This window comes from Rhinopithecus roxellana, chromosome 1 (assembly GCF_007565055.1).
Source record: "Rhinopithecus roxellana isolate Shanxi Qingling chromosome 1, ASM756505v1, whole genome shotgun sequence".
Taxonomy (NCBI): Eukaryota; Metazoa; Chordata; class Mammalia; order Primates; family Cercopithecidae; genus Rhinopithecus; species Rhinopithecus roxellana.
The window spans coordinates 55,193,305-55,214,670 of NC_044549.1; the positions used below are offsets into that span (position 1 = coordinate 55,193,305).

The following is a 21,366-nucleotide window of genomic DNA, read 5'->3' on the forward strand; positions in this document are numbered from 1 at the left end:
CATGATTATAAATCATGAGACACACACACACGTATGTTTATGGTGGCACTATTCACAATAGCAAAGACTTGGAATCAACCCAAATGTCCATCAATGATAGAGTGGATTAAGAAAATGTGGCACATATACACCATGGAATACTATGCAGCCATAAAAAGGATGAGTTCATGTCCTTTGTAGGGACATGAAGCTGGAAACCATCATTCTGAGCAAACTATCGCAAGGACAGAAAACCAAACACTGCATGTTCTCACTCATAGGTGGGAATTGAACAATGAGAACACTTGGACACACAGTGGGGAACATCATGCACTGGGGCCTGTTGTGGCGTGGGGGGAGGGGGGAGGGATAGCATTAGGAGAAATACCTAATGTAAATGATGAGTTAATGGGTGCAGCACACCAACATGGCACATGTGTACATATGTAACACACCTGCACGTTGTGCACATGTACCCTAGAACTTAAAAGTGTAATAATAATAATAATAATAAATATATATATACCTCTTTTGGTTAGATTGAGGGTCATTAGTTTACTTGATATTTTACCCAGACTCCTCAACTTCTCAATACTAATAAAAATTTTTTATTATAGGAAATTTAAGCATATAGAAAAGTAGAGAGATTAGAAGAATAAACCCCTATCCATCATCCAGCTTCAACAACAACCAACTCACAGCCAATCTTGTATTATTCATACCCCATTCACTTATTCCTCCCCATAGCATTTGAAGCAAATCTCAGATATAATTTCACCAGTAAATATTTCAGCATAAATCATTAAACATAAGGACTATATTTGTGAGAATACTCTTTGAAATAGCATCAGGGAGAAGGAAAACATTGTTTCATTTGCAATTGTGTTTCTCAAAGGAGTATATTTTTCTATCCTTCAAAGAAATTAACACCACATGGATTGCAACTGCAGGACCGATTAAAAAGATTAAAACAAACCAAAGAGGTTTTTTTTGTTGTTGTTGTGTGCATTTTTTTTTTTTTTTTTTTTTTTTTTTAGAAACAAGGTCTTGCTCTGTCACCCAGGCTAGAATGCACTGGCATGATCATAGTTCACTGCAACCTTGAATGCTTGGGCTCAAGAGATTCTCTTGCCTCAACCTCCTGAGTAGCTAGGACTACAGGTGGGGCTAGGTGTGTGCCACCATGCCTGGCTAGTTTTTAAAATATTTTATAGAGATGGGGTCTCGCTATGTTACCTCGGCTGGTCTCAAACTCGTAGTCTCAAGCCATCCTACCACCTTGGGCTCTCAAAGTGTTGACATTACAGGCATGAGCCACCATGCCCAGCCAAACGGAATTTTAAATAGACCCTGACTCCTTGCTTTAATATAATGCCTGTGCCTCAGTGAGCTAGAAAGCCTCTTGTACCCCCATTATCACAGCTTTCAAGGGGGCGTATATCAGTCCTCTGCAAGTGCCGCTTGGGCAGGTTTCAGCAATGGACCCAGAACAGGGTCTATCTGGCTGGCAGCTTCATGGGGGCTAGCTAAGTTTATAGCTGAGTTGTGTAGAGACTTCTGGCCAGCCTTTCAAGAGCCACTCCATGGGAGACTGCTCATTTAGATGACAATGGCTAAATGTGGGGCTAAAGATGCCTTGTCTGCTAACAGTAGCTTCCAATAAAAACAGGTCTTCTCCTCCACTGGGATCAATGCTCATCTATCTTGCTGGCATCTCTGCCCTAACTTATAACCCTGATGCTCCAAGGCATCCCTCCCCACCATAATTATCTTTAGAATGAACCAGGACCAAGAATTTTAAGACAACCTGCAAACCTTGAGGGGTATGCTGGAACACTGGTGGGCTTGGGGGCTTTGAGAGCTGCCTCTGCACAGAGTTAGTAAATATACTACAGGTGCAATGCATCCCCATCCACATCTTTCGCCTTGGTTTCCATCCTTCAGGCAGGAGGCAAAGCTAACTCTAAAATTCCCTACCAGTGTCTAAAATCCAGTCACTTCTACCAGCTCCTGCAGATTTGTGCTTTTGTTTTGTTTTGTTTTGTTTTGACACAGAGTCTTGCTCTGTCACTCAGGCTGGAGTGCAGTGGTGCAATCTCAGCTCACTGCCACCTCCACCTCCCATGTTTAAGTGATTCTCATGACTGAGCCACTTGAATAGCTGGGACTACAGGCGTGCACCACCACACCCGGCTAATTTTTGTCTTTGTAGTAGAGACGAGCTTTCACCATGTTGGCCAGGCTGGTCTTGAACTCCTGACCTCAAGTGATTCGCCCACCTTGGCCTCCCAAAGTGTTGAGATTACAGTTGTGAGCCACCTTGCCTGGCCTAATATGTGCTTTTATATATCCTTGTTGCTCCCTTGCAGGGACAGCACAAAAAGTTGTACTGACTTAGGGCTCATTCTAATCAAATGGCAAAGGAAGGGAAAAGCATGGGCCACCAGTCTGTTTGCACATTACATATTAGAAGTAACAGTCATTCCTTCAAAAGAGTGTGTACCATGGTAAACCCTCAAGCAGGAGAGCTCAAGCCCACTCCCACAGAAGTGGTTGGTGTAGCCCTGATGCTCTGCTAGCCTCTGTCCAGCTTCTCCTCCTGCCTGCTTCCTCCACCTAGAGATAAGAACCAACTCTGACCTTCACATCACCCCTTTCTTCTCTCAACTCTCACCCTGCCACATCCTGTCTCTTTGGAGTTTCCTTCTCTCCTTGTCTGGCCTGGGAGAGCTGACTCTCTGTGGACCAGAGCCCAGTCCAACTTGTAGCAGGTTTATAAGTCAACCACCTCACTACAGGACAGAATGGCCCAGAACTAGACTATGGCCATGTTATTAGCCACTGCTAATCCTCTTGGGTACCCAGGACATAAACATGGGACCAAGGGAGATTGTGTTGTCTAAGGCAGACACCAGAGAGCATGTGCCAGCTTTGAGGGGTGTACTGGAACAATGGTGGGTCTGGGGGCTTTAAGAGCTGCCTCTGCACAGAGGTAGCGAATGTACTACAGGTGCAATGCATCCCCATTTACATCTTTTCCCTTGGTTTCCCTCCTTCAGGCAGAAAGCAAAGCTACTCTAAAATGTCTTACCAGTCTCTGAAATCCAGTCACTTCTCTTCTACTACTCTTTGTCCTTGTTCATTCTAAAGATAACTGAAGTAGAGGCCTTGGAGCGAGTGCCTTGGAACAGCAGGGTTACAAACTAGGGAAGAGATGCCAGCAAGACAGATAAGCCTTGATCCCAGTGGAGGACATTTGTTTCACTGGAAGCTACTGTCAGCAGGCAGGGCATCTTTAGCCCTACATGAGGCCATCATCACCTAAATAAGCAGTCCCTGTGGGGCAGGTCTTGGGGGTAATGTGTGGAAGAAAAGCCAGGAGGGGCTTGCCTTGTGAGGCAGTGTGTGCTGGCAGTGTTGAGAGGTAGAAACTCACTACCTGTTCCTCCTTTCTTTCTTTGCCCTTCTCTTGTTGCCAAGGTGGCTTTTCTCTTGGTGCCAAGCATCCCTGCCCCATAAGAACATTTTTTTCCCCATAGCATCTGGGTTTTGCTTTTCTAGAACCATGGTTTTCTTCTTGAAAACCCTGAATATTTTCAAGAACAACTGGTTAATCTCACCTAATGGTTTCATCAGGAGCTGAGGCATAGGAACAGACAAGGTAGGTCTCCTGTGTGAGCCTAAGACAGTGGGTCTGATGACTACCCCTTTGAGGATAAACTCATGAGAGGGCTCACTGAGTGGTCTCTACTCAGCATAGACTCTGCTCCTCCAGCAATTCAGGGCAAAGGCAGGATTGCAGAAATGAGGAGATTCCTGAGAAGGTGACCTATGGAGTCTCCTAGTCCTTCTCTCCTTCTTGTCCATCTATAATACTCAGGAACACTTTGTGGTTTACTCCCTAGTCCATGTTAAAGTTTAATCCTGCTTTTCTATGCATTACTATAATGTGGGATGAAGAGGGGACCATCAATGCTCATGCATCCCACAGGCAGACTCAGTCAGATTAGGATAACTCTCTACTCTGTACTCTGTGCCCATGGAAAGAAATGAGAATGAACACACTAGAAGCACACATGCATACTCACACCATGCTTATGTCATTCCCTGTGAGCTAGGAGGGCTTGCTGGGCATGTAGGTGAGGGGCAGCTCCAGGTTAGCCAGGAGCCAGAAAACCGGCCTAAAACTGCAAGTGAGGGGCTCTGTGTCAGGTCCTGGATCAGCAAGGACCAGAGGTTTTGGGTCAGCTTTGTGGATCAGTCGCATGGGTAGTCTCTAACACCTACAATCTGGATATGGCTTTCAAGTCACAGAATTAAGCTGTTGTCTTTTTCTCCCTCAGAGAAAATCATGCGGCCTCCACATCTTAGGCACATAGATAGGCACCCACCCAATCACCACCCCGCACACCACCCCCTGTAGCTGCTGTTAACCCTATGGTGTCAAGATGCCATGCATCACAGCAGAAGCTGAAAGGTTCTGAGAGCTGAGCATGGGCATCCTTTCTGGGCTAGGTTACGTAAGAGTTTCTGTGCTTTTGGAAAGGTTCCTTCTTACCAGTGCATTCTCTGTATGGGGAAATGTTTTCTGAGTGAATATTTTTGACAAACACAGAAGTCCGCCATGTTATGTAAAACTGAAGAATGTTTTCTGATTTATAGGCAAAAGCCATTAATGTTTAAAACTTTCTTTTCGATGAAAAAACTCATCTCAAACACCAATTTCCATCTGAGTCAGGGGCTCAGCTACTACAGTTCCCTGAATGACCCTATTTCAGCTTCAAAATGTGCTCAAAGCTTAGTAATGAGAAAATGGCTTCAACAAGTTTTTCCAGCACATGGGCCACATCCAACAGTAGGTAGTCAGAGGGCCCCACATAGAGCTCTCCCAGAGATGGGAGCAGAATGGCTGGAAAGCCCCAAGGAAGCCTAAACCAGTGCTGACAATGCTACCAATCCCAAAGAAACTAGTTTGATGGAAAGTAACCCCAATCCGAGAGGAGCCCTGGCTGTGCTGTAGGGAAGGGAAATCTAAGAAAAGAACATATACCAGTAAGAAGCAGTTTAGGCCTCCTTTGGTTGTGATTAAAATCCATTCATTTCTACCACTCATATTTTATAGGCAGCAGATTAGAAAGCCATATCAGTTCTTTAAGTAAATCCAATAAAAACAAACAGGGTTCCAGAAGCCCCTGCTGTAGAAGCATTCGTATTTATAAATATGCAAAGCTGGTACGTGGGGTAGTCTCTAACACCTACAATCTGGATATGGCTTTCAAGTCACAGAATTAAGCTGTTGTCTTTTTCTCCCTCAGAGAAAATCATGCGGCCTCCACATCTTAGGCACATAGATAGGCACCCACCCAATCACCACCCCGCACACCACCCCCTGTAGCTGCTGTTAACCCTATGGTGTCAAGATGCCATGCATCACAGCAGAAGCTGAAAGGCTAAAGGGCTTGCCTAATGACGCGTACCTTGCCTTTGTTGAAGTAGTGAATGATCTTCCGGCACAGTCCCTCCTTCCGCTGCCACTCTGTCTGCGATGGGTAGTGGAGGAATTCCCGCAGTGGCCGGTCCTCCCACTGCAACAGCTCACAGTAAAGGAGCAGGGTAAATGCGGCCTCTGTGGGGACAGACACCATGGAGGTCCAGGGGCTTTTCTTGCTCAGGGGCCCAGGAGCAGCCTAGTGTCAGAGGACTATGCTGGGCAGGATGCCAGCGCAAGTCATGTGCAGCCCAGGTCAGGGACACTGGATACCAAAGACGGAACAGCGGGGCTGCTCAGCAAGCCAATAACCCTGGTCCATAGCATGAAGGAGCCAAATATCCTGGTAGACACCTTCCTTCCATGGCCTGGTCACCTGTTCTGGTCTCCAGATTAATAAAGAATGACTCAGCTACCCAAAAGTCTGTGTACAGGTGGCTTTGCTGTGGGAGACGTTGACACATCAGAGAGAGCTCTTGGGTTCCTTTCTGCTCAACTGACTACAGCTTCCTTTCCAACCTTCTCAGAACTAGCTCTTAGGGCTCCATTACCAAAGGAACCTAAATTGATACTAGACCCAGAGTGAAGGCCTGGCAACATCTTACTCTATGTGTGGAACAATTAGAGAGGGTTATGTAAAACAACAGCAGTGAAATACCATGGCTCCCTACATTCCGAGGGATGAGTCAAACTGAATCACAGCCATGGCTCAGGGGCCTCATTACACAGTTTTCTCTCTTCTGTTCTATTTGTTCATTTTTAGTGGGCATCTCCTACTGGCAAGTTAATTAGTTCTAGCTTCTGTGCTTCTGCCTGGTTTTCAAGGTTCTGCTCAAATCTACTCTCCATGACTATGAAGAATCTCATTTCTAACCATTTATCGACCCACTTCCAGCTTTAGCTAGGCCCACTTGCCTGTGTCCACTCTTTAGGCTCCTCCTTATCCTTGCCCCTTTGCCTATGCCCTTGCCACTGGAACTTCCCGCCAAGGAATGTACACACCTCCTCATGGGATCAGGAAGCCTTTTTTCTCTAGGGACAAGCCTTGTGGAACTCAGGGCCTCCCTCTGGAGCTTAGGAAACCATGGAACGTCTTTTTCTTCCTTGACTATATTCTTTTCAGATGTCATTCCCTGAGCCATCAGAGACAAGGCTTAGCACTCTTTCTCTGTTAAAGTCCCTGACCCAGCCTCTCAGTCATGGCCCAGTTCCCCAGAAGTTTAGCAAATGCTTCTGCTGATATACAACATTTATTAAAGTCTTTCTCTTCACTGCCCTCTCAGAGGGTTGCTGGATCACGGGTGCAAGTGGATGCAGAGAATGGTAGACTCAGCCCAGTCATTTTATTAGTCAGCTGAATTTAAGATTCAAAGCCCAGTCATTTTAGATTTAATTCTTGCCAAGCTGTGCTATCAGATAATATACCATCTAAGCCAAACACTCTCTAACAGCTAGAGATAAAGGAGGATTCTCTGTTTCTACAAATCTATCTAATTGCAATAGTGTTTGCAGAGAAGGATAGCTTAAATTTCCTGGTCTATCACACAAATTCAAGTCCTATCACCTAAGAGCTAAGACATAATGGCTGGTCACTGCAATGGAGAAAATGGCTTTTTGGGGGGAACGATGGCATGTCAATCAGACAGGACACACACGCATGCACACAACCCCCTGATTCAGCGTGGTTCTCAATAAACAGTTGTGACAGCCACTTTGAAATGCTTAAAATTTGTTCTAGTTAGAAAAGGCCGTGATGTTGGATTAAATTGTAGATACAATGACAGACCCTGTCTGGCCTGTCAAGAAGTCAGATGAACACTCTTCATACTCTGCACTGGGAGCGCAATGTGAGGCTGCTATGCAGTTGCAGGGTCTGAAGAACCTAGCCTGCAAGGAAGGTCTGCTAGTGAGTTCTGGAAGTTCCAGGGTTCAGGGGATATTCCTTTGTTATAACCTTAGCTCCAGCTTTGAAAGTCCTAAAAAAGGCTCTCTGTTCATAAGGAGTGACAGTTAGCTCAGGATGCTCTGAACCTGGTGCACCAGAATTTCGAGGTCACCCTTGAGACTTCAGAGGGGTGGACAGGAGGGAAGGAGAGTGAAACAGCCTCAAGTAGTGGAGGACATGGCACAAAGGTACAAGTGGAAGTTCTGCCTGCTTTCTCTCTACCATGTGCCACAAGGAGTTGAGGGAAATGAGTGAGGTGAGGGGATAGCACAAGCCCCAACATTCTGCTGAGATCTGGCAGGCACCAGCCTGAAGCCTTTCTCTGCCTATTGTACAAATCCCTTCAGTTTGTCCTCATGGTCAGGCATGGCTCTCTCTTTTCCCCACTTACCTGTGTAGTTTTCGGCCTGCAAGTGCATGTCACAAAGCTTATGGATGTAGCGGATATACATTTCTTCCTTGTTAATCTCAGATTTGTAAAAATTCTATAATAAAGAGAAGGAAACACCTGTCAACTACCTGTGGAGGCCATAGCCAAGCTCTGGGCAGCTGGCCAAAGCCGTGCGTGTGCTGGGCAGGAGAGGGAGGGCAGGCCCTGGAGGCAGACAGCACCAGAAGGAGAAAGCACCAGCCAGAAGGAACACCTGCTGTGGGTGGAACCACTGGCAGGTCTATGGGAGCCTTGGGTAGTGTGAAAGAGGAAAAGCATTAGGGCAGATCAGGAGTCAGGGTTGACTGAATTGGGGCATGTCAGACTTACTGAGTCCCTGCCAAGAGGCCAGGCTAGAGCTCTGTACAAAGAGAAGCTCATTTCATTCCTTCCCCAAGTAGGAATGTGTCTGGGGAAGTGCAGGCCTCTAAGATACCAGTAACTGGGCCAATGTCCTGATTCAAACCCTTAGGCCTATAGCCATGTAGTGTAGAAGGGCCAAGCCAATCAGAAACCATTTCAGTAGGCAGAGAGGTCAGGGCCCATGTCCTCTCACCATCAGGTTAACAGTACAGCCGATCTTCTTATTCTCTGTTTCCTCTCCTTTCATGCAGTCCCTGGAAGAGACAGCACAGATGAGCACCAGATACGAAGTGGGGCCGTGAGACAACACATAGAACTGCACTATTACTGGGGCATTAGTATGACCAAATCCCAGATTGAGATGGCCTCCAACATCTGCTTCCATAGGAACTGCTTCCATAGATGAGGAGTCTACTGTGAGCTCCTTCAGCTTTGGACCCACTCTCGGGGTTCAAATATCTCTGTTCAACTGAGCCCCTTATTCTGGTGGCAGAGCACAGAGAGAGCCCAGAGCTACATCAGGGTATTAAGTGGCACCTACAAAGGTCCTTGGCACAAAAGGACATATTAAGTTAAAGGCCAAATCCTCAACTTCCCATTAAAGGGAGGCACAGAATTCTCCTTAAAGGACAGGTTTCATTTTGTAGGAGTGCTGAATAGAAGCCAAGATCCTCCACTTCATGGCCCTAGCTTCAGGGCTCTGTACATGTTCACCACATAGTTGATATTTCTCCCTATGGTTTCCTTCCTGTGTACTAGTCTTTGGAGCCATCTATCACCAGAAGCAGCAAGTCTCGTGCTTAAAGCATCAGCCAGGACTGAGCTGCATTCATACCTAGCAGGGTCTGGGTATAGGAGGTGTCAGGGATGGCCTGTGAGAGACAGGAAAATAGGAACACTGAGAATGAATCCTTTCCAAGATAGGGAGAGGGTTGGTCAAAGCCAAGCTCCTCTGGAAAGGAGCAGAAGCCTGGCACAAGGAGATGAAGGAGAATGAGAACCAGACTGGTGAATCCAGCAAGAAGTCTCCTATGCACACAGCCAGTCAGAGAGCCATCTGCCTGATGTGTCTCCTTCCATAGCAGCCCACACTGCTCTAGAGAAGATCTAGTTCCTTGTGCAGCTGTGTATTAGCAGCTCTGGGGAAAAGCTGCAGAAAGGGGTTTATACAGATTTCTAGGGTCAGGTTGGAGAGTGTCTTTGGCTTTGCTCCACTGACAGGCATAGGGCCCAGTGAAGAGCAGTACAGCTGGGAATCAGGGGCCCTAGGCCAAGTCACTGAGCCTCTGGATGGCCATTTGACAAACCCAGTTCTCCCCACCTTCTCATGATGCAGAGGAAGAACCCTGGGATGACTCCTTTGAAAGAAAAGGATGTTGAAAATCCATACTCCTCTCATGATATTTTGCAAAGCCAAATGTCCTTCCTGTGGAAGTCTCTGGTCAGAGTTGACAGGTTTGTGATGTTTGGAACCAAGGCCCTCCTTTCTTGGGGGGAGGGGGTTGACCTATCACCACATAAGACATTTGGTTCCTATGTAGCCACACATGGGGGTCCTGAACATCCTTCTGCACAACCTGTCCCTTTAGTGCTAGCAGGGCCAGGAAACTGCTTGACTTTTCAAGAGGAGTGAGCCTGAGGTCAGATGGGCAAGCTGTTCCAAGCAACCCACACAATGGTAGAAGGCATCTGTCTCCCCAGTAAGTTGGCCCCATGAAGGGCAGTGAGATCTTACCTAGCCACTTCGGCATTTAGTGTAGCTGTAGGCAGGCATGTAGCTGTGCTACAGAATGGGGGGATGCTTAAGACGAGAGCACATTTCTCAGGAATTCCATTTCCATTTAGTGATTTGTATTTTCTATAAAGCACCTGAAACACTTACCAAGCATTAACTTCTGTTTGGCCATAACCAGAACTTCATAGCTAAGTCCCTTAAACAGAAAGGAACTGGCCTCAACACTATGATACTAGGGGTATCCTACACACTTCTGTGCTCTATGACTGCTTCTCCTCTGCACTGCTGACAGCAGACTCTTTTTTGTGTAGCTTTGCACCACTTCTGTGTGGCTACTTCATGGTGGATGTCTTTTAAAGTTTGACTTAGGTGCAGCTGTTGCTTTCCCTCTTGCTCTTTCTCTGAAGGGTGAGCAGGGAAGACTCCTGAAAGAGGCTTCTGAAGCATCTGGCTCACCTGGGTAGTGGGTTGGCTGGGGACTACATCAGTGACCAGGCAGCCCTCATTGCAACCCGAGGGGTCTGGGAAAGGCAGGCTTCATAACCCTCAGTTGCCCGTTCCAGGTACAGGTTCCACTTTGAGCCACAAGGGCTTGGCAACTCTAGCTCTGTCCCTGTCTGTTCCAGGCACAAAGAAAACCCTTCTAGGGCTCTGCTTCCTATCCTGGGAAATATAGTTACTACCAGTGAGAATCTTCATGTTTGACACAGAGTGTCTGAAATTCACACAAAAGTTAAAGACATTGATATAAAAGCTGACGAGGTATTCCTTTGAGTACCTAAAGTTTTGCCAGTCTAACATTGAATCTTACATAACAGGTTCAGGTAATTCTACAGTACAATCTGTTGATTATGTTTAATCAATGTATATATTTTAAAACTTTGAACAATTATTTTTTTCCTTTTTGTTTGATGTCCTTTCCTTGAGTCATATCAACAACTATTTTCTTTTACTTTTTTTTTTTTTTGAGACAGGGTCTCATTTTGTCACCCAGGCTGGAGTTCAGTGGTGCAATCTTGGCTCACTGCATCCTCGACCTCCCCAGATAAAGTGATTTGCCCACCTCAGTCTCCAAAATAGGTGGGACCACAGGTGCATGCCACCACACCTGGCTACTTTTCCAATTTTTCATAGAGATGGGGTTTCGCCATATTGCCCAGGTTGGTCTCGAACTCCTGAGCTCAAGCAATTTGCCTGCCTTGGTCTCCCACAGTGCTGGGATTACAGGCATGTGCCATTGTGCCTGGCCAACAACTCTTTTCTTAGTAAGTTCTTGAACTAACTGCACTGAGGTAGAGGAAAAGAGTTGCTTGGTTTCTGCATGGTCTTTCCAACAAGTTTATCACTCATTATTTACTCTGTACCTGCCAGGAGCCAGTCCCCATACAGGGGAACAGGGAGATAAGGACAAGGTTCCTATCCTCAAGGAGCTGGTCCTCTTTTGTAAGGTAAGACAGAAAGATGACAAATGATCATCATTCAATGCGTGCACAGAAAGGTAAGCTCCTGGCTTGGGAAAGCTTCCTTAATAGGGGTGAGTTGGAAAACCACTCTTGGGAGAGAACACAGCATATAGAGAAACCTGAAGGGAAAATACAAGTGATTAAGTGGTGACAACATGGAGAAAGAGACAGGGCATGGTTCTTGAGTCAGCTAGATCTGGATTCAGATCCTAGCAGTGGTACTTCTTAGTTTCTCCTCATGGATAAAAAGAATGAGGATGCTTATAGGATTAGAGAAAATGTATGTAGAGCACTCAAGTGGTAGATTTTCAATAAACAGGGGCCATCATCAACATTATGCTGTTTCCTTTCACGTTAGCAAGGAGCAATACTGGGAGGCTGGGGTGTAGGGCATGAGTACTGGGGACTAGCAGAAGATTGGTCTGGAGAAGTGAGCAAAGGCCAGTGATGCCATATTAAGGATTTTGGACTTTTTGTAGATACCACCACTGAGACAAGAAATAGAGAATGAAGTTGGTTTTGGGCATGAGTTTGAGCTGCTTGTAGAAGGGAGCTAAAGAAATCAAACAGGCAGCTAGAACAAGACCTTGGAGCCTAAGAAATTATTTTCTGCTCCTTCGTTAGGCCGTGGTGAATAAAGCCAAACTTTAGAAAATGTTTTGGTAAGGGGGAGGTGCAGCGCTTTGTCCATCTCTCTGCCCTGTCTAATTGTAGCTGCAGGAGAAGCTACGGACCTGGTGTGAACAAAGAAGTCTCCTGCTGTAAAAGGGGCCCCAAGGCCAGCTTTGAACTTGAAAGGCCCAGGAAAAACGGCCTGAAGTTCACATAAGCATAGCTGTGCTACAGAATGGGGGGATGCTTAAGACGAGAGCACATTTCTCAGGAATTCCATTTCCATATCCAGGCCAGTGCATTGGACACCTGAGTCTTTTGCACAGCAGCACCTTCTACTTCAGCAGCAACTGGAGCCAGGCTTAACTCTCCTATTTCCTGATCCATGAGCTCAAAATGCTCTCTTCATTTGGCATTTGCACAGCTTTTACCACAGAGAAGGCAACTATTGCTTGGAGCTGGGTTTCATTTATCATTTCTCCTCACCTTCTTCCAGGCTCCCAAAAGGTACCTTTAGCCATCACCTGAACCCTGCTGAGAGAATGATTAAGGCTGCAGTTGTGGTTTCATTGTTATGTTTGGACTAATTCAAAAGCCATGATACAACCGAGAAGGCAGACTTTCATTAAGAAATTCTAATTCTGGCTGGGTGCAGCAGCTCAGGCCTGTAATCTCAGCACTTTGGGAGGTCGAGGTGGGAGGATCACTTGAGCCCAGGAATTTGAGACCAGCCTGGGCAACACAGTGGGACCTTGTCACTACAAAAACAAAAAACAAAAACCAAAATTTAGCCGGGCATGGTGGCATGGGTTTGTAGCCTCAGCTACTCGGGAGACTGAGGTGGGAGGACAGCTTGAGCCTAGGACTTCGAGGCTGCAGTGAGCCATGATTGCCCTCCAGTCTGGGTGACAAAGCAAGACTGTCTTTAAAAAAAAAAAAATTCTTATTTCACATGAACTCCCAGACTGAACAAAATATGAAGATCTCTGAGCTCACAGGCTGTTTCCTCTAATCTATTCTGGCCATGACCAGGGGACAGAAATAAATAGACTTTAGACAAAGAACATAGGCATTGAAAAGTGGGGTCCCTAGTCCCTGGAAAAGCCAACTTCAAGTCCTCTAGGTGATACTTCTCTGCTCATCTGCCATATGGTTCGGAGGAAAGTCTGCACTAAGGACCTACAGCTGTTCCCTGCCCTGCTCTGGAGATAGCTTTACTCTTCCCTCTTGCTGTGCCCATTCCTCTGAGCCTTAACCCTTCTGGATGGAAGGCCAGATGACTACATATCCCCAAGATCCCTCCTGGGTACATGTGCCCACATTTTAGCGGGGAATCCCAGGAGGCCCTACCCTACCCCTGGGAAAAGTCTCTGTCTCTTCTTGATCATCATCAGATTCCTACTGACTGGTGATGGCACCCAATATCACAACAGTCCTCCCCATGAAGGGCACATGGTCTCAGTTTTCAGGTCAGGGGGATTCCCTTGCTAGAGAGAGTGTCCTGACAAAAGAAGAGGTGAGCGGGTGGCTGAGAAGATACCTGTAGTCAAGAAGACGTTCCATGAGGCGGGTGACTGAGGTCACAAAGGAAATGCCGGTCTCACGCCATGTTTCTTGTTCAACCTTCTCCAGCAGGCTATTGGTGGAGGGGTGGAGAAAGCAAACACAATTCATGAGCCTTCCCCTGGGCACAAGAGTGAAGTCCAAGAGCCCATGGAGGCTGTGATGGATCTGGAGACAGCAGACTTACCACACTGCAGTCTTACCTGGGGTAGGGCCCAAACAGCTGGGTTCTACTCCATGCAGCAGAAAGCGAAGACAAGGAGGTTACTGAACTGGCAGCAACAAGTGAAAACACAGCTTCTATTTCCATGTACAAGTTCCTAAGGATGCCACTGAGGAGGAGGGGAGGGAGGGGCTTGGCTCCAGCCACCTTAGGCATACACTGTAACTCACTTCTGTTCTGAAGGAGTGTTGAACAAGAGCCCACTGAGGGATAAGCCTGGCTTTGCCAATGGCTGACTGTCTTTATCACTGCCCAGTGCCATCCTCAGCAAACATACAAACCAAGCTCTGTTTTTCAAAATTTTAATTTTTCTTTTTTAAGATGGGGTCTTGCTATGTTGCCCAGTTTGATCTTGAACTCCTAGCCTCAAGTGATTCTCCTGCCTCGGCCTCCCAAAGTGCTTGGATTATGGGCATGAGCCACCGTACCCAGCCTAAACCCATCATCTTCATGGAAACTAAGGGAAAGATTCTCATTAGTCTTGGGGCCCCAATATAAGGGAAAGTGAGCAAGTCCAGGAGCTATACTTGGCCATCCTACTGTTGCAGGGAATGCTCCCAAGCAAAATGTGCCAGAGCCAGGAGCTAAATGCACAGGTTCTTTTCTTACTTGACAACCCCATGCTCCTGGTACCTCAGGGCAGCCCCTGGCTTCTCCAAAAGCCTGGCTTCTGAGATCCTCTGCCATCCCACAGGTCTTTCCTAAGGGACAATGACTTGAACTCTTCCTGCTCGCTCCAGTGATGAGCCTAGGTCCATCCTTCACTCCATACAATTTTATTCCTGATTTCTTTCCACACTGTTCCTTGCTCTCTAAGGTCATGAGAGTCACCTAGGGTGGCAGACCCAGCTAGGGGTCTAGTACTGGGTACTTAAACCCACAGCCTGACTGCTGTTAATGCTGCTGCTACAATGATGGCTGTCTCCTTGCACAGAGCATACTGCCTAGGCCAGGCTTCTGGGAAAGTGAGGGTTTTCCAGGTGACTCCTGTTGTTAGAGAAGGTTAAGAACACTGAATCTGACTTCTGTGGCTTTATCTGTTGAGAAATGTACCAGCATTTTTCAACTGTGTTCTGCAGAGGTCTCTGTCCTAGAGGACAGGTGGAAATGTTCTGTGAGCACACAAGCATGGGAAATTGGGAAATGCTGATCACTATACCCTCCTTTTGGAGATTTTTCATATCCTTTTTTTTTTTTGAGATGGGGTCTTGCTATGTTGCTCAGGATAATCTCGAACTCCCGGGCTCAAGCAATCCTCCCACCTTAGCCTCCCAAGTAGCTGGGATTACAGGTAAGTACCACTGCACCCAGCTCATATCCTTTTGCACAACAAAGTCTTTGAGAAGTCCTATAATAAAGAGGCTTGTTCAATTTTGCTTAGTTGAATCTTTTTTAAACTAATTCACCCATGATTTACATTTTTTTTTAGCTTCCAAAAACACAAATTTGAAAATGCTGTTCCATGTTATGAGTGGTTCTCAGTTCTTACACTGATTTTAAAAGAGCTTATAAACATGATTTCGTCAGGTAATTAGTAATTGCAGATTATTTTTGTACTTTTTCCTTTGTAGCAGTCATTTGTTAGTGGCCAAGGAACACTGCCTTGTTTCCACAATTAGACAAATCTTCGGCTAAAAAAGAAATACTAAAGGATGGATTCATTTTCACAAATTATAATTATTTAAATTTAAAATAAATTTACATTTTGCCTCATGACTCCTTAAGAAACAAAGTGGGCATGGTATAGCAGAAAGATTCCCCCATCTGGAAATTAGAAGATCTGGGCCCTCCTTCCAGAGCTGTCTGTTACTGATGACACAACTGAGGGCATGCTGGCACTTCCCTGAGCCCAGTTCTTTATTTCTCAAGTGGGAGGGAAGATAATTTCTACTCTGTACACCTTGCAGGTATGTTGTGAGGATCAAATAAGGTAAGAAATGCCAATACATTTTGCACACCGGAAAGTTCTAAGCCAATGGATAGTATTACTCCTGAAAAAATATGCTAGAGGTTTGTTTTCAAAATGGAACAAAAACAAAGAACATCTCAAAGTTGGACATAAGTACGATGGGGAGGGTATTCTGGAGCTGTAAATATCTTAAGATTTCATTTTTTAGGAAGATAAAATAGCAACATCACTATCTACTTGGGAGGGCCATAGTTCCCCTGGGTCTCTCTTCAGGTCTCTTGGCCTCCATCAACTTAAGCCAGAAACCATGGAATGGAGGACCCAGAAGAACCCTGGTATCATTCAGTACAACCATCTCATTCCACAAACATGAAAACTGGCCTGGAAAGAGTGTTGCAGCTTGTTCAAGAGCTCACTGCAATGTTTTTCAAGCTGACTGTACTAACTTACAAAGCAGGGCAATCAGGAACCTGTCTCTCAAAGGAGGATTTATCCCCCACCTTGAAATGCCAGCACTGAGCCCAGAACTGAGTCTCCATGAACTGCCTGTCCCCCATCCAGATGCAGTGCATGTTATGAAGACAAACGATGATCCTTTTCCTGTCAGCAAATCTAGGAGCTCAGAGGTTACCTGTTTTCTATCTTTTCAGTCAACTATGGGAATCCCTGAAAGAGCTTGCTTTCTTGGTGACAGAAGTTGAGCATTGCTACCATCAGGAACCCAGGTCTCTCTTGATAACCAAACTCTAAAGCTTGCCAGTGCAGTTGCAAACTCTACTTTTCATTGGCCCACTTCATCCCATCCCCCATTGTGATGTGCCTGGGGCTGGAGCAGCTTACAGTAGGCTGAAGAGCTCCCTGTAGCTCTCGTCACCTTTCCCTTCTGATACCATGCTGTCCAGCTTGTCAATCAACTCGGCCTCCACCTAGAAGGAAGCAGAAACTTCATAAACCTGAGATGACCTCAGAAGGAGAATGGGAAATCCAGTTCCTGTGGTGGGTGAGGATGGTGGGAAACTACTTCCTGATTCTTTCCTTGTTCCAAAGAAATCCCAGGGAAGACAGTATCTTACCTATAGCACCAAGAAATCACTCTGCCTCCCCAAATCAAGAAGGCCTCCCACCCTAGTGGTTTGAAAAAGAGGTAGGACTTAAAAGTCTCAGGTACTCTTTCCCATCTAAGGGCAAAAGGCAAGGATTCCCTACCAAGAAAAGTATTTTCGATTCAAAAGAGGGCATTTTCAGATTTTTCCCCCCTTTAAAAACATTAATTCAAAATAATTTGTAGGCATAAAATACATTTGGTTAGAACTTTACCCTCTAGTCAGCCAGTCAAAAAAGATGCTTTCTGGGGAGCTTGTCCTCTCTCTAATGGCTGGCATTAAATGGAGCTGAATGAGATTTGAGTGTTTCCTCCTGAGATTTTCCTTCAGGATAACAGGCTCCACTGTTTGTACCCACAGAACCTAGAGCCCTTGAGGCTGCTGTTCCTATCACTGGACCATCACTAGGCCCCTGCATTTGTTATCGGATATCTAAATCCTAAGAAGCAAGACTATATTTGTTTCTACCCTGTGGATTTGCAAGGCCATTCAGCAGTACTCACTTTTCTTTCTTTCCTTTTTTTTTGAGACGGAGTCTCGCTCTGTCGCCCAGGCTGGAGTGCAGTGGCCGGATCTCAGCTTTAATTTAATTTAATTTTAAGTTCAGGGGATACCTGTGCTTGATTGTCTGATTGTTGATTGATTGATACCTGTGCCAGGTTTGTTATGTGGGTAAACATGTGCCATGGTGGTTTGCTGCACCTATCAACCCATCACCTAGGTATTAAGCCTCAGATGCATTGGCTATTTTTCCTGATCTCAGCCACTTTTCTAATAGGTCTCACTGGATTTACTCTGAGGTGAGAAACTGGTTGTGATATGATATAAAATTGTTTTAACTTTTTATTAACCTTTACTTATTTATTTTGAGATGGAGTCTCACTATGTCACCCAGGCTGGAGTGCACAGGTGTGATCTCAGCTCACTGCAACCTCCACCTCCCAGGTTCAAGCGATTCTCCTGCCTCAGCCTCCTGAGTAGCTGGAATTACAAGCATGCATCACCATGCTGGCTAATTTTTGTATTTTTAGTAGAGATGGGGTTTCACCATGTTGGCCAGGCTGGTATTGAATTCCTGACCTCAGATGATTCACCTGCCTCAGGCTCCCAAGTGCGGTCGAGCCACCACGCTCGACCCCTTTATTAACCTTTAAACTATAGTACTGTGACATTATTTATTTAGTATTTCATATAAACAAAAAAGTCACAGCATGGCTGCATGAAATAATGTGCTATAAACAGAAGCCTTTCTCACTCTACAGAGAACAAAGAATCCTAAGGCTAAGAAATAATGAAAGAGTAACTGAATTAGTAAATTCAGTGAAGGCAATTAGGGCCTCTGAAGTCCGATGACCAGAAAATGAGGCCTTTTTTTTAAATAGTGGTCTGCTACATGGCCAGGGCAGGGATGAGTGAGTTGCTTGAATACACATTTGAGAAGAAGCAGAAAGTCTGAGACCTGGAGTCTTTAGGGATTGAAGCCATCTCACTCTCTCTGTGTGGAGAAGAGGCATAAGCAGGAACTTGCCTGGGGTTATGTTACGTCAGGTAGAGCTGAATCTAGAAGCCAAGGTGGATTAGTCCCAGTTCAGAGCTTTTCTTGCCTCACTGGGTCAACCTGCTGGCTAAAAGGCCCCCAAGAGAAGGGTCTGATTATAACAAGGGATCTCTCTTCACACATGGTGGTATAGGTAGATTGTGCCTTCAGAACACAGCAAAAAGGTGGGGAGGGGACCTGGAGCAGCAGAGCGTACAACAGCGTAAACAGGGTACAACAGTCCACTGGAATCTAAATGGTTCTCAAAATGGGTCTCTGAGCCAGCAGCAGCAGTTTCACCAGAGATCTTTTTAGAAATTAAAATTCTCAGGCCTCATCTAGTTTGTTGGATCAGAAACTCAGGGTGGGAGTGCACAAGCTGTGCTTTAATGAGTCTTCCACGTGCTTCTGAAACCTATTCAAGTGTTTTGAACTTTGTATTAGGCAAAGACGCTGGTGATGGGGCTGGGCGTGCTGGCTCATGCCTATAATCTCAGCACTTTGGAAGGCTGAGGCGGGCAGATCACCTGAGGTCAGGAGTTTGAGACCAGCCTTACCAGCATGGTGAAACTCCATCTCTACTAAAAATATAAAAAAATTAGCCAGGTGTGGTGGCACCTTGCCTGTAGTCCCAGCTACTCGGGAGGCTGAGGCAGGAGAATCACTTGAACCCAGGAGGTGGAGGTTGCAGTGAGCCAATATCATGCCACTGTATTCTAGTCTGGGCAACAGAGTGAGATTCCATCTCAAAAAAAAAAAAAAAAAAAAGCTGGTGATGGAAGGATATGGGAAGCATGACTTAATCACCCCTACAGAGCTCATAAAGGAAGAAGTTATTAGGAGAAATCTAGAAATCTAAAACATGGGACACTGAATATCAACACATGCAAAATCAACATCTCTAAGTCAAACAGTAAGTTCTTCAAACATATTATGTCAAAATTAGTGACACTGACCATCAAGTTTGCAGTTACTTTTCTTCCATAGAACCAATATTCCTGAAGTGACATCTTCATTCAACAAATATTTGTCCTGTGACATAATGAGATGCACAGTTCTAATATTTACCTCTCTAAGCCCAATTTTCTACGTTTGTGAAACAGGAATGGTGGCAACATTCCTCTTTGGTGTCACTGTGCCCTGGATCTTGGGAAGTACTCAATAAATGCTAGTTTTGATTTTCATCTCTATGAGCCTACCATGTCCCAGGCACCATGGTGGGTTCTGAGATATAAAAATGCACAAGAAATAATCCTGGTCCCTAAAAGCCCACCATCTGGCAGAGGAGGCAGGTATGACAGCTGACACAGCTCAGCATGGTAATTGCTTAGATGGAACATACACAGAAAAGGTGGTCTGGATTTCAAAGAATTGTGCTATAAAAACTTAAGAAAGGTTTCTGATTCTTTGATCTAGTGATTACAGGTTGAGAAATTTATCTAAGAAAATAAGAATAAATGTTTTTGGCAATATTAACAACAAAAATTTGGAATGAACCTAAATTGCTAAAATTAGGGGCTGAGAGAAGTAGGTCATGACAGTAATCCCAGCGCTTTGGGAGACGGAGGTGGGTGGATCACATGAGGTCAGGAGTTTGAGACCAGCCTGACCAACACGGTGAAACCCCATCTCTACTAAAAATACAAAAAAATTAGCTGGGCATGATGGCACACACCTGTAATCCCAGCTACTTGGGAGGCTGAGGCAGGAGAATCGCTTGAACCTGGGGAGGAGGAGGTTGCAGTGAGCCAAGATCATGCCATTGCACTCCAGCCTGCACAACAAGAGGGAAACTCCATCTCAAAAAAAAAAAAAAAAAAAAAAAAAAAAAAAAAGTCTGCAATCCCAGCACTTTGGGAGGCCCAGGTGGGCAGATCATGAGGTCAGGAGCTTGAGACCAGCCTGGCCAACATGGTGAAACCCAGTTTCTACTAAAACTACAAAAATTAGCTGGGCGTGGTGGCATGCACCTATAATCCCAGCTACTCAGGAGGCTGAGGCAGGAGAATCACTTGAACCCGGGAGGCAGAGGTTGCAGTGAGCCGAGATCATGTCGCTGCACTCCAGCCTGAGCAACAGAGCAAGACTCTGTCTAAAAAAAAAAAAAAAAAAAAAAAAAAAATATATATATATATATATATATATATAAATTTAAAAAATTAAATTAGGAGCTTAACAAAATACGTTATGATCCAGCCATATAATGGAATACCACATAGCCTCTAAACTGACGGGGTAGTATAGGGGAGCATTAATTCACATGAAGAGGTAGTCATGACAAGTTGCTACCAAAAAAGGGAGATTACAAACCAATATATACAACACTTTCATTTTTTTGGCCATTTTTTAAAATACTTTAGGTTCTGGGGTACATGGGCAGAATGGGCAGTTTTGTTACATATGTATACACGTGCCATGGTGGTTTGCTGCACCCATCAACCTGTCATCTACATTAGGTATTTCTTCTAATGCTATCCCTCCCCTAGCCCCCCCTCATTCCCTGACAGGCCCTGGTATGTGATGTTTTCCTCCCTGTGTCCATGTATTCTCATTGTTCAGCTCCCACTTATGATTGAGAACATGCGGTGTTTGGTTTTCCATTCTTTTATTAGTTTGCTAAGAATGAAGGTTTCCAGCTTCATACATCTCCCTACAAAGGACATGAACTCATCCTTTTTTATGGCTGCATAGTATTCCATGGTGTATATGTGCCAGATTTTCTTTATCCAGCCTATCATTGATGGGCATTTGGGTTGGTTCCAAGTCTTTGCTATTGTGAATAGTGCCACAATAAACACACATGTGTATGTGTACAGTAGAATGATTTAGAATCCTTTGGGTATATAGCCAGTAATGTGATTACTGGGTTAAATGGTATTTCTGGTTCTAGATCCTTGAGGAATTGCCATACTATCTTCCACAATGGTTGAACTAATTTACACTCCCACCAACAGTGTAAAAACGTTCCTATTTCTCCACATCCTCTCCAGCATCTGTTGTTTCCTGACTTTTTAAT

General features: G+C 45.2%; 1 protein-coding gene across 7 annotated transcripts in view; it reads right to left on the reverse strand.

Moving 5' to 3' along the window:
• The window catches only part of DOCK3 (dedicator of cytokinesis 3), a 666,839-nt gene that overhangs the window by 38,471 nt on the left and 607,002 nt on the right, over positions 1 to 21,366 (reverse strand). For all 7 annotated transcript variants that reach the window (XM_030934847.1, XM_030934917.1, XM_030934886.1 and 4 more), the window contains 6 exons: positions 16,551 to 16,636; positions 13,782 to 13,808; positions 13,556 to 13,651; positions 8,399 to 8,459; positions 7,804 to 7,897; positions 5,457 to 5,605 (listed from right to left, as the gene is read on the reverse strand). In XM_030934847.1, the coding sequence (XP_030790707.1) occupies positions 5,457 to 5,605; positions 7,804 to 7,897; positions 8,399 to 8,459; positions 13,556 to 13,651; positions 13,782 to 13,808; positions 16,551 to 16,636 (513 nt within the window). The remainder of the gene's footprint in view (positions 1 to 5,456; positions 5,606 to 7,803; positions 7,898 to 8,398; positions 8,460 to 13,555; positions 13,652 to 13,781; positions 13,809 to 16,550; positions 16,637 to 21,366) is intronic.